Source organism: Zalophus californianus, chromosome 7 (assembly GCF_009762305.2).
Source record: "Zalophus californianus isolate mZalCal1 chromosome 7, mZalCal1.pri.v2, whole genome shotgun sequence".
Lineage (NCBI taxonomy): Eukaryota > Metazoa > Chordata > Mammalia > Carnivora > Otariidae > Zalophus > Zalophus californianus.
In genome coordinates, this window is record NC_045601.1 from 94266897 (window position 1) to 94280748 (window position 13852).

The 13852-nt window shown below is 38.6% G+C and overlaps 1 protein-coding gene across 1 annotated transcript in view; it reads right to left on the reverse strand.

Annotated features, from left to right (window-relative positions):
- Positions 1-13852, reverse strand: part of PRIM2 (DNA primase subunit 2) — a 304959-nt gene that overhangs the window by 91716 nt on the left and 199391 nt on the right. Inside the window, 2 exon segments of the mRNA XM_035728717.1 lie at positions 389-574; positions 6121-6193. Coding sequence (XP_035584610.1) covers positions 389-574; positions 6121-6193 — 259 coding nt within the window.

Consider the following 13852-nt stretch of genomic DNA (forward strand, 5'->3'; position numbering starts at 1 on the left):
TATCTCCTAGTCCTGAAAATAACATTATATATGTACGTATGTTCTCTCTACACATATTACATTCCTACAGAAATAAAACTCAGAACACAATTTCAGTCTTATAATGACACCTGGCAGTGTAACTACAATGAAGACGACCCTAATTTAAGCATTACTCAACATCTTACACTGCTGTTTCAATCTTACCCTTTGAATTACACTTTCTCAATCTTCTGTTTAGCATTATTAGATTAATACATGAGTTTCTTTTTACCTGAATGAAATTGTAGACACATTTTTTAGAATTTTTAACTACATTTCAGAGGTATATTTTAAAAATAGACCAAGAGACCTTTAGTTTCCAAACCAAATTAAAATTTCAGTTACTGCTCTGATTTTTCAAAATTACCTTGTCTGGATCCATCTTTCCTCTGATAAATTCTTGCTTCCAGAACTGCAATGCCTGTTCCAATGTTAAACCAATGCCCTTTAGGAAGAGGCCATACTGCATCCGGCCTCCATGACGAAGATGGTGATTTTCCCGCAAGGCTTTATGTAACTGACGCATGCAAGGTGGGAAGGATTTGGTAGAAAGCTACAAGACAAAAGTTTTTTGTTATGTGGAAGATTTACCAGGTCCCTCACATTATCTGTTGCAAATCCAATCTAATACGCAAGTTGTAAATTCAGTCTTACTAGAATACAAACAAAAACTATAAGGAAGCATTACTTACTACAATTACAGACAAACTGTTTTCTTAATATGTTTATACTGATTACATGTTGAGATGATAGTATTTTGGATATACTGGGTTGAATAAAATATATTACTGAAATGTATTTCACCTATTTATTTTTAAATTTTAATTAAACTCTTTCTTTTGATTTAACTATAGATTCACATGCAGTGGTAAGAAAGTAATACAAAGGGATATCATGCACCCAGATTCCCCCAGAGGTAATACCTTGTAAAAATATTATCACAACCAAGAAACTGACATTGATACAATCCACTAGTCTTACAGCACCTTACCCCCCACTATTCTCTAACACCTGGCAACCACTAATCTGTTCTTCATCTCTATAATTTTGTCAGTTCAAGAGTGTTAGTATAAACAGAATTGTATAGTATGTAATGTTTTTTTGTTGTTTTGTTTTTAAGATTTTATTTATTTATTTGTCAGAGAGAGAGAGAGCACAAGCAGGGGGAGTGGCAGGCAGAGGGAGAGGGAGAAGCAGCTCCCCGCTGAACAGGGAGCCCAATGTGGGACTCGATCCCAGGACCCTGGGATCATGACCTGAGGGCTATTCCAAATAAATAAATGTACAGATTTTTGTGTGAATATGAAATTTTCATTTCCCTGGGATAAATGTGCAAAAATACAATTGCTGAATCACAGATGAACTTTTAGAATAATCTAAATACAAAGTAGAACACAAAAATAAGAGAAATGGTTCTCAAAAGGTGAGTTCAAATAAATGTGTTAAAGAAATCAATAGTAAAAAGAAAAACTTTTTCATTTACGGTTTCAGTTGCATTCTCCTCACTTCCTCAATATCTTTCTCCCAAGACTTAAATTCTCACCCCCTCAAGTATCCCTTGGTAAGTTCAACTTTGCCAAAGCGGGAACAGGGCTCATTTTGCTTGCCTTTGCTGCCCCCTGTAGAGGACATCCAGTTTCTTTAACCTTTTATATTAACAACTTCGAAATTCTTCCATCTCCAACCTAGTCCAGTCAGGCCTCTATCCTGCCTTGCCCGGGACTAATGTTTTCATGCCTTCTTTCTTGTTCCTTCATACTATTACAGTGAATTATTTTTCTTAAACTTTGTTCCAATCCAAAAACACCAATGAAATTTAACATCCTTAGTAGGAACATGCAAGTTTCTGTCGATGTCTGTAACTAACTACTTTTTAACTATATGTAACAGAACAGGTATTGGGTGGTTTGGGAAATAAGAAGATGAATAACATGTAATTTTCCCCTTTAAGTCACTTAAGTAAAATAAAAGGAAACAGTCACTACTATACAAGTTAACTCACATAAATCAGTTATAATAGGAGCTTTAACAAAGGCATAAATCAAGTGCCATGGATTCACTGTGACAAGGAGGGGTAAAAAAGCCCAGTATGCTACTATACCAATATGAACCCTTTGCTCCAGCCAACTGGATTATTCCATGATCACACAGTCATGTTTTATACCTTCTCACTTTTGCCACTCCATCAACCCTCCCTGGGATACAACCCCTCCTACTCCCATGCCATCTAGTCAAAGCCAAGCCATTTGTCAAGACCCAGTTCAACTTCAGCTTCTTTTGGCACAATTCCTTGAATACTTTTTACTCATTCAATCACTAAAGTATCTACTGAACACTACTCTGTGTACAGCTTTGGGAAACTAGCATTGAACAAAGTCAAATGCAAAGAATTTACATTCTAATGGGAGAAGACAGACAATGAACACAGACATAAATAAAGATAACGTCTAATTCCAAAAGCTCTGGAAATAAAACAGAGTTACGGGATTAAGTATACATAGGAGAGGAACACTTTAATTTAGGTAGCCAGTAAAGCCTCTCTGAGGCATTGGCATTGCACTAAGATGTATCTTTTAAGGAGGATCCTGGTCAAATGAGATCCAGGAATACTGTTCTGGGTAAAGGAAACAAAAGCAAAGCCCTTGAGAGGCAATGAACATGGTGTGCTCAAGCGACAGCAAGAAGGCCCAAGTGGCTGGAATATGTGAGCAGACCAGAACAGAGAAGAAGAAGTTAGAATCATGAGTGCACATGGCATTACAGGCCCTAGTTGTGAGTTTGGGTTTTAGTCTAGATGTGATGGAAACTCAACAGAGGGTTATGGATCAGAAGACTGACATGATCTGATAAACAAAGAGAATCTGGCTGTTGTATAGTGAACAGCCTATATAGAGAAGCAAGGAAGATACTCAAAAGAGATTTTAGAAGAAGTCGAAATAATGGAAATGGAAAACATAGGGTCTAGGGTTGGCAACAACGGGATAGAAAAATAGTTGTGGATACTGAGCAGACAAGGGAATTATAAGACCAGGGTAGGGATGAATTATCAACATGGATACTGCAGAGGCAGGAACAGTAACAAGAGTAGTGCTAGTGCAAGAGGCCATGCCAGTGTGCTACAGTCACCAGTGGATGAAGGCAGGAGGTGGGGGCACCGGCAACAAGGGTAACTATCAGGTGGTATAATGGGATTACAGGGCTTTAAAGGAGCTGGAGTTCTGCCAAAGGAATGCAGAGAAATGATTTGGAAATGGTAATATGGACCAAGGAAGACATTCATCTCATTCCAAATTAAGATGGGGGAGGGACACGGGAGGGCGGACAGCCTCTACTTGAGAGGGCCACAAGAGAAACTGTGTCATTGAGGGAGCCAGATTTGTTAGAAGAAAAATCTAAAAAAAAAAAAAAAAAATTTGAAGAAGAAACTGAGGATATCAAGGGGTATGCTAATGAATGAGACAATATAGTTAGGAAGAGGTCAGATTAAGATCTATCTTTATCAATTTAGCACAGGGTCTCACATAGAGACCTACAGATAGGATCTTCATAGCAACTTAAGATAATTTATCATTATACTGTTTATTATTTACTATGTTGTCTACCTCCCTCAAGTAAGGTCCATGAAGGTAGAGGAATTTTCTGTTTTATTCACCTCTGTATCCACAGCACAGTGGCTGGTACATAATTGATGGGTTCAATATATATTCAGTAAATGAATTAATGATTATATTTCTATGTCTTCCCACAGTAGCCACTGAAGTTATAGTTGCTTATGAATGGGAAAACATCTTGATAGAATTAGGAATAGAATTAACTTCTAACCATTCATATAATATAAACACAAATCATATGGCAGGGAGAAAGTATTAGAGATAATAACTGAGAAAAGTAAAGGATGGGGCATCCTCAAGAACAAATTCAGTTCAACTATACAAAGTGGGCAATCCTACTGTTATTTCCAGACATATGAACTGCAACTATTTGATTATAATTTTTCCAAACAGGAAGACAACCTATTCATTCTGGCCTCTAAAAACTCCTGGTCTCTCCCTACTCACCTTATTCTTGTTTCTAAGCATTAAAATGTCAGTGTATTTTTAATTTATTGTAAATAATTTGGTAACTGTCTAAACAAAGATTATTTATGGCTGGTGTAGTTTCCCTTTTTGGGACAGAGCAGAAATTCTACAATGCATTAAAGAGAAACTCTATAAATTATAGTAAATTATACAGTATGCTACTCTTTCCTTCTACTACAGAACAACAAAGTGAAGTTGAAATGAGCTGTCCATTAATCTAGGGGCAACATAAGCACAGAGCCTATACTTAGTGTCATGAAATAAACTGTAATCTCCCAAAATTCATATGTTGAAGCCTTAATCCCCAAGACCTCAGAATGTGACTGTATTTGGAGATGGGGTCTTTAAAGAGGTCATTAAAGTTAAATGAGGTCATCGGGGTGGGGCCCTAGTCCAATATGACTGGTGTCCTAGGAAGAGGAAGAGACACCAGGGATGCACGAGCATACTGGAAAGACCACGGGAAAACACAGGGAGAAGATGGCCATCTAAAAGCCAAGGAAAGAGGCCTCAGATGTGCCAACACCTTCATGTCAGAATACTAGCCTCCAGAACTGTGTGAAAATAAATTTCTCTTTTCGAAGGCATCAGCCTGTAGTATTTTGTTATGGCAGTCCTAGCAAATTGATACACATAGTATTTTCCATTTCTCCTTTTCTCAATGTGTAAGGTTGGTAGGTAGGTAGGTGGGTAGACAGGTGGGCATTCATTCATTCATTCACTCACTCACTCATTCAACCAATTTATTTTAAAGTTTATATATTTAAGTAATCTCTGCACCCAATGTGGGGCTTAAACTCATGACCTAGAGATCAAGAGTCACATGCTCTTCCAACTGAGCCAGCCAGGCGCCCCTCAATGTATAAAGTATTTAAATATAAACACACAAACACTATTTAGCTATCATCAATTAAAATAATTCCCCTTTGAAATAACTGATTAAATTCTGTTTATCAGGGGCACCTGTGTGGCTCAGTCAGTTAAGCATCTTTTTTTTTTTTTTAGGATTTTATTTATTTATTTGACAGAGAGAACACAAGTAGGCAGAGTGGCAGGCAGAGGGAGAGGGAGAAGCAGGCTCTCCGCTGAGCAGGGAGCTGGACGTGGGGCTTGATCCCAGGACCCTGGGATCATGACCTGAGCTGAAAGCAGCCGCTTAACCGACTGAGCCACCCAGGCGCCCCTAAGCATCTGACTCTTGGTTTCAGCTCAGGTCATGATCTCAGGGTTGTGAGATCAAGCCCTCCACATCAGCTCTACACTGGGCTTGGAGAGCCTGCTTCAGATTTTCTCTCTGCCTCTCCCTCTGCCCCTCCCATGCGTCCTCCTCTGTTAAAAAAAAATCTGTTTAGGAGCGCCTGGGTGGCTCAGTCGTTAAGTGTCTGCCTTCAGCTCGGGTCGTGGTCCCAGGGTCCTGGGATCGAGCCCTGCATCGGGCTCCCTGCTCCACGGGGGGCCTGCTTCTCCCTCTCCCACTCCTCCTGCTTGTGTTCCCTCTCTCGCTGTGTCTCTCTCTGTCAAATAAATAAAATCTTTAAAAAAAAAAAATCTGTTTATCAGAATACAAATAATTTTCTGATTAAGTTTGGTTTTCCTATGACTTAAAAAAATAAATAAATAAATACGTATAGCAATAGCACATAGGATCTCCTTTAAAAATGGTTGGCAAGCAATGAAGTGACAACCTCTCCCATCTTCTCACCCTAAAATAATCTCTGAAGAAAACTCTGTGCTTCCTCATTGACAAAGGTCTAAGTTTTATTAAAAGGATGCAATGCGGGGCACCTGGGTGGCTCAGTCGTTAAGCGTCTGCCTTCGGCTCAGGTCATGATCCCAGGGTCCTGGGATCGAGCCCCGCATCGGGCTCCCTGCTCGGCGGGAAGCCTGCTTCTCCCTCTCCCGCTCCCGCTCCCCCTGCTTGTGTTCCCTCTCTCGCTGTTTCGCTGTCTCTCTCTCTCTCTCTGTCAAAATAAATAATAAAATCTTTAAAAAAAAAAAAAAAAAAGGATGCAATGCTTACCGAATCAATCTGGTCTAAAGAAATCTTCCCAGCATTCTTCTGTGTGCTGTAATCTTGACCAGTGTAAGAATGACTAAAATAAAAAGAAGAAAATATTAAAATAGGATTTGTATAATATATTTTAATCACTTCAAAGGAAATATATTCTGATACAGATTAAAATCACAGTAAGACATTTTACATATAAATCTTAGCAGAAACACAGCCAAGTGTTTTAGAGGTATTTAATAGAATATATTTAAATAACTTACCCCAAAATAATACAAAAATATAGTGACTGTCTGGATCTCCTGATTCCCAGTGTAACATTCCATTTCTTAGAAGCATAATACAAACTGTTGTTAAAGTTCAAATCTCTACTACTGATCCCTTATTAACAGCATGGCAGCACAGCAAAAAATAAACTGGAGCTTAAATGAGGAACCATCACTTCCTAGCATAGGTCCTTCAGCAAGTTCTGCAGACTCTCTATATCCCAAGTTCCTTATCTGTCAAATGGAGACAATAATGCCTGTTTTGCAGTGTTGATAGGAAGTCTAAACTGAAATAATTTCTTTTTCTTTTTTAAGATTATTTGGGAGAGGGGGAGACAAACCATTAGAGACGATAGACTCTGAAAAACAAACTGAGGGTTCTAGAGGGGAGGTGGGGTGGGGGGATGGGTTAGCCTGGTGATGGGTATTAAAGAGGGCACATTCTGCGTGGAGCACTGGGTGTTACGCACAAACAATGAATCATGGAACACTACATCAAAAACTAATGATGTAATGTATGGTGATTAACATAACAATAAAAAATTATTTTTAAAAAGATTATTTGGGAGAGAGCGAGCACATGTGCACACAGGGGAGAGGCAGAAGGAGAAAGTGAATCTCAAGCAGACTCTGCCCTGAGCACAGAGCCCGACTCAGGGCTGGATCTCATGACCCTGAGATCATGACCTGAGCAAAAATGAAGAGTCCGACGCTTAACCAAGTGCGCCACCCAGCCACCCCTGAACTGATTTCTGTTCAAGGACCTGATATATGGTAATCACTGTTTATTTAAACAAGTAATATCTGAATAGCACTTTACAATCGTAAAGAGTCCTTATCTATATCCTCTAGTTACATCCTCATGAGAACCCTGAGAGAGTGTTTTTATTTTACATTTGACAAATGAGGAAATAGGGGCTCAGAGGAGTTAGAAACTTGTTAGATCAGAAAGCAAGTCAGCAGTGCAGTAGGAACTCAAACTTTTAATTCTCCCTTCCCTGTTGCTTCACTCTACCATGCCATCCTCTTCCCTGCAATACACTTCCCGCATTATTTACAAATTAGGAAATACAAGGTGGTATATACTATCTAAAGCCATCTACCATTGTAAATTATCAGTTCCTTGACACAATGCCCAACTCCATCAACCCTGATTCAGATGCAGACACTCAGGTATGACATAACAAACAACAGCTGCTAGACTACACGGAAAACCACAATCAAACCAAGGTTTATGCAGATCCACAACTAAAGGAAAATTCTGGAGTAAAGCATCATTACAATCATAAAGAATTCCAGACTCTCTGCTTAATACCTGCTCAGTACAGATTCTTGCTGAACAATACACACACTCAAAATGCTCTGTAGAAAGGCTACAGTTCTTGCAATCAGTCCATCTGCTGATTAAACAATGGGTATGAATTATGAGGCAAAACTAGAGTGTATCTTGGGATGCTGCAGCCACTGGTTAGGAGATTGTTCAAAATGTAGATTTTTCCCTCCCGAGAGTCCTCCCTCCATGGGCTAAGAATGGCCTGAGAATTACTCTGAGAGCATGATGAACAGAACGCCAAAGAGTAGTACAGAATGATCCTACGCCCCAAAACACATCTTCTTGCCTTTGCTTTTATTTTGCCCTTTACATACTTCTGACATATTTCTGACAATTAATGTATCACTGGATTCCATCCATTCTGTTTATCATAGTAGCAGCATGGCATTCAAAACTCATGCTAAATTAAGCCAACAGTTGTCATTTAGTGTAAGTATTTTGCATTTTAATACAGAATCTAACCAGAGAGTTGTTTCAGTGGAATCCCTAGAACAAAAACATCTTACAGTAGAGCAAAGAGGCAGCATGAAACAATGAAAATAGCAGTAGGCTAGAATCTGAAGAGCCGTTCTTGTTTTTGTTTTTGAATCACTGGTTTAGCAAACTGAGGCAAGTCATTTACCTGTCCTGATTTGCACTAGCCTCATTTGTAAACTGGAATTAATGATGCCAGCCCTGCCTGACTGATAGAAATGCTGGAGAAATGAAACGATACATTCAAAGTGCTAACGAAAATCGGTAAATCATATCCCCGTCCACAGAGCAACTGCAGTCTTGGCCAGGAAGTAGAAAAAAGACAGGACGGGAAACGAGGCAGCAGGATCCTGTGGAGGAGCCATCACCGCTGTGAAGGACTAGGCCACTCTGCTGACCCAGCTTCTCAGGCTACAGATTGATCACAATCATCTAAAGTATTGTTCAAAAATTTTAACAAATACAAATGTCCTCTATAAATAGTAACAGGATGTACAAACATGAGTGTAGTTATTGAGTACACAGAGCCAAATGATATACAAAGCACAGGAAAGGTTTTCTTGGTCCAGATTATTGCAGGACACTAAGTACACAGAGAAGACATTAAGAGGACACATACACTTGCCTGAATGGCACTATAAAATGCCTGTCCCTCGATACTTTGATGGGTTATGCAAAAGAGCTAAATTCCAAGGCGGGGGGAAGTTAAAAGAGAATGGCAGCAATGATTAATGCAAAGGCCTACTGTAGGATATAAATGACTACAGACAGAATATGAGGAAACTGTATATAGATAATCATACTTCTAAAAATATTATTAATAGAGAGATGGCCACCAGCCAACCCAGTAAGGGCAAGCATGAAACCCATGGGAGGAAAAATAATGCAAATGAAGATGTTAAGCATCAGAATTAGGACTGAGATTTCTCCTCTGCTCACTCATGACCAGAAGGGGCAACCTATGTCTCAGTTAGGGAGTTGGTACATCACAGCTATTTAATACATGTTTGAACTAGAAGTGGATAGATGAAACTGAGGTGGCAGGAATTCTCAGATACAATACAAAGACGGCAAATCACGAGAAGCATTGTATCCAACACCATGTAGGCAATAAAGAATTATGAAAAGATTTTAGGCAAGAATTTACGTAAGTATTTACACTTGAGAAAGCAAGCAGTGTGGAGAATCACTAAAAAGGGTAGGGACCAGGCAAGAGCAAGTCAGTCAGAAGAATATTGCAATAGTACAGGCAAGAAAGGGTGACAGGCTGAAGTAAAGGAGTGGAAACAGGTGGAGAACGGAAGGCAAAGAAAGAAGAAAGAGAAACAAATAATGCCACCGTAACAAATAAAAATCCTTAAGAACAATTCACATTAGCTCATGAAACTGGATCTTTGGCTTTTACTTGAGGTGTCAAGGGACATTACTAAATGAGACTCCTAAGAGGTACCCAGGAAAGGTGAGGCACCTTTCTACCACATTCAATGCTCATGTCAGCTTTCTATCATCCTACTTCCAAATGAATGCAGCTGCTACACGAATGAACAAAAATACAAATAATGAACTGTCAAAATATATTATTTTCATGATTTAAAAATACAGATCAATTTTATGAACATTTTTTAATCAATGTATTGGGGAAACACAGGAACAGTAATTTTTAACAACAAAAACAATTTCCAATTGGTTTGAGGTGCGTGCACGCACACACATGCAAACCCAGCAGAAAATTTTCTATTTTAAATAATCATGGCTTTATTGTGAGAAACACTCACTGTCACTTATGTACAATTTTCAACAAAAGGGATTAAGTAGGCGTGAAAGCTTTCCTGTTTCTAAGCTTTCATAAAAGAATAAATTAAGATGTACCACAAATACCATTTTTTTAATACAGCCAACCAAAACATTTTAACAGGCCACAAAATTCAAATTATGTCACTAATAACTATTTTGTGAAATATAAAGAAGAACTTCTGATCAGAGAATCTTGAAAAATCAAGATTTGACTTAATTCTTGGTGGTAAGGGAGTAGGAATTACAGTGATTTCCCTGCATCTTCCATGTATAATTTATCTTTTATTTTCTACAGTATCAAATGAAAGACACTAAGGGTGAAATGTTACAGTTTTCTCAAGTTACCAAAAAGCCAGTAGTGAAAACAATAAAGATGTGATTCAATGAGTATTCAATTACATTAGAACACTATCTGAACACATTCAGTTGTGTAAGGATATAGTGCATTTCTCCTGAAATGTAACAATTACTACACTATACTTGCAAAATAAACTTCACTACCCAGCAGAACCACGTGAACGGATAAAACCCAATGACAAAGTTTAGTTTTTATCAGACTCTCTATAACAGACTTCTTCCACATCCCAGTCGTTGTCCTCATCGAATTCTAATTACCAAAAACGAAACAAAAACTCAAAACAAAACAAAAAAAAAAAACCAAAACTTTTAAGAGTCCCTTTAGCCACTCAATCATTTATTAAGGATTTCTGTGACTGAGAAAGAGTCAAAAAGTAGTAAAGGATCCAGCGATGATCTAGTAAGTACAATGTGATGAGTGCCACAACACGCTCAAAACAGACGTTCCTGAAGCCTGCAGAAAACAGGTCTCTTGTAAAAGAAGGGTAGGAAGAGAAATAAGCAGTGTGCAGCAGTAAAGCTTCTTGAGCAATGAAATGGCACTGACAGAGTTCTGTGCGTTGGAAACACAAACCTGAGCGACCAGGAGGGAAGGCTGAGATGAGAGGAAGACAATCGTGAGAATGAGAGACTGCAGAGTAAGTGGAAGAGCAGGAGATTATAGTCAGAAAATAATTTGAGGGGCACCTGGGTGGCTCAGTCGGTTAAGCATCTGCCTTGGGCTCAGGTCATGATCCCAGGGTCCTGGGATCGAGTCCCAATTCAGGCTCCTTGCTCAGCACGGAGCCTGCTTCTCCCTCTGCCTGCCTCTCCCCCTGCTTGTGCTGCTCGCTCTCGTGCTCTCTCTGACAAATAAATAAAATCTTTAAAAAAAATAATAATTTGAGTTTGGAGGCTTAGAAGTAGGATGTCATGACCACAGAAAAGGCAAAGGCCTAGTCGTTTTAGTATTTTTACCATTTGCATGCAGTTTAACATTTTATATGCATTAAACCATCCTTAAATTTTGACCAAGTTCATAGATGTATGTGATGTGAATTTATTAAGGTTCTTGGAGGGTTTTAAAAGCAAGCATGTGATAAGGAGGTGGCATTTTGGACTACAAAGAAAGTCTATTTTTCTCAGGATCTGGAGGATGAGCCCTATCAGATGGGCAAGCAGAAAGAGATAAGTAAAGCCAAGGAAATTTCTAAAACATAGTTTATAGATGAAGAAGTTGGGTCATGCGGTAGAAAAGACAAGCAGAGGCAAAGCAGGAAAAAAAACCTGAAATTGGGTAGGTAGGTCCTATAATGTAGGTCTCTGAACAATAACCATTACAATGAAAAGCAAACTTTAAATCTTATCTCTGTTTCTAATAACATAGTGCTAAATCACCGTTGTAAAGAAAATTCGAGGCTTTGTCAAGTTTAAGCCTTTAAAAACCTAGACACTCACAAATTAGTGTTTTTCTAAGAAAAGAGAATTTTACAATTGTGTATAACAAACCCCTTGCTTACACAAAAGTAATTCAGTGACTGTCCTTATTTCTTTGTTTGGTTTGAGGTGATGGTGTTACCTCATCTCTACAATAAGAGAACTAATGGTACACAAAATATACAAAAGCATCTTCTTATTGTATCATTTGTTCAATAAATTTACATGCAACTTTTAAGATTCTATTTATTTATTTATTTAAGGGGGGGAGAGAGAGAGAGAGAGAGAGAGAGAGAGAGAGAGAGAGAGAGAGAGAGGGAGGGAGACAGGGAGAGGGACAAGCAGACTCCACGCTGAGCATAAGCTTGATGTGGGGCTCAATACCATGACCCTTAGATCATGACCTGAGCTCAAATCAAGAGTCAAATGCTTAACCAACTGAGCCACCCAGGCACCCTACCTGCAACTTAAATAAAACTCAGTCACATTTGAGGAACTTCCTCCCCATATTACCTTGTGCATTAAACGGTAAGAGGTAAGCACAGTCAGTTTTCCAATACAGATAAAAATCAGAGTAAATAGAAAATTATAAAGCTAACAGTTTCAAATAAATTAAAACCTGAAAAGTTGAAAAGTAAGCCTTTCAAAATATCCATAATACATATTTATGCAACCAAATTTAAAATGATCCTATTTTAAATCAAATTCAATGAATCCAATGGTGGGGGGTGTGGTGGAGGGATAACTGAGACAGGAAGGTATAATTAATCACATCAACATAGAACTGGAGTTTTCGCAAAACACTACTACACAACATCTAATTTACAGAATAAAAATACAGTGGACATACATATAGATAAATCTGAAACAGATACATCTGCATACATCTGATCTGTGAATCACAACTGAAAGGCAGAAACAACAGAAATTTAAGTCCTGTTCAATGCACCACAAATATCATTATGAGCACTTAAATACTCAACGGGCAACTGTTTTTGAGTGCTGAAACTGAGAGCTGAAAACAAAAAGAAATTACATGAAAGTGGATTTGTGAGTCTCACTACAAGATTAGCTGGTTAAGAAAGAAAAAAAAAAAAGTCTTTTCATGCTGTGGTGTTGATCATTAGAAAAAGACGGATCATCACACCTTGGCTCCAAAGTGGTATTCACAAGCTCCACTACTGAAACATAAATGCCACAGGGCATAACTGACAAAATGAGAGGTCAAAAGTCAGCTTTTCCTGGGTGATCACTTCTCCAATCATTTTCTCCTTTTCTGACCAGGCATGAAAACTTGAGGGAGTAAACAAGGAGTCACAGAATAGTTACAACGCTTTAGGAATTAGCTCCAGCTCCTCTGCATTTGCATACATTTTCCAGGTCCAATTTGTCGAAGCCAAACATGCAGGCAGAACAGAATAATAAGGGAGGAAGCAGAGTAGAGTGATGAAGATCACAGGTTTCAGAATCCACTAGTCATGGGCTTGCATACACTCACTATCTGTGTGACGTGGTAAACACCTTTTATTCTCTTTGTTTCCTCACTGGTAAACAGAGATCATAAAAGGGATCACAAAAGTACCTTTTTAAAAGGGCTTTTGTGAGGATCAAATGAGATAGATATCAAAACATTTTTCACTCAAATTGTTATTATTGTCACGATCATCCAGGCCTAAATTTATTAGATTTAAACATTTTGGTTACTGGTTTTTCTCTATTCTTAACATTCACCAGTTTCTTCTCTTGAATATTGGAAGAAAATACACTTCTCTCCTACCTTCTTTATACTATCATATAAAATATTCAATCTTGAAGTAGGAGAATTTATTTTATTTTTTAAAGATTTTATTTATTTGACAGAGAGAGACACAGCGAGAGAGGGAACACAAGCAGGGGGAGTGGGAGAGGGAGAAGCAGGCTTCTTGCAGAGCAGGGAACCGATGCGGGGCTTGATCCCAGGACCCTGGGACCATGACCTGAGCCAAAGGCAGACGCTTAATGACTGAGCCACCCAGGCGCCCAAAGTAGGAGAATTTAGATGCCCTTGAATAACCTCACGATCTGGAAAGTTTTGTCTACATTTACACTCTTAGAAAGTTTTCAA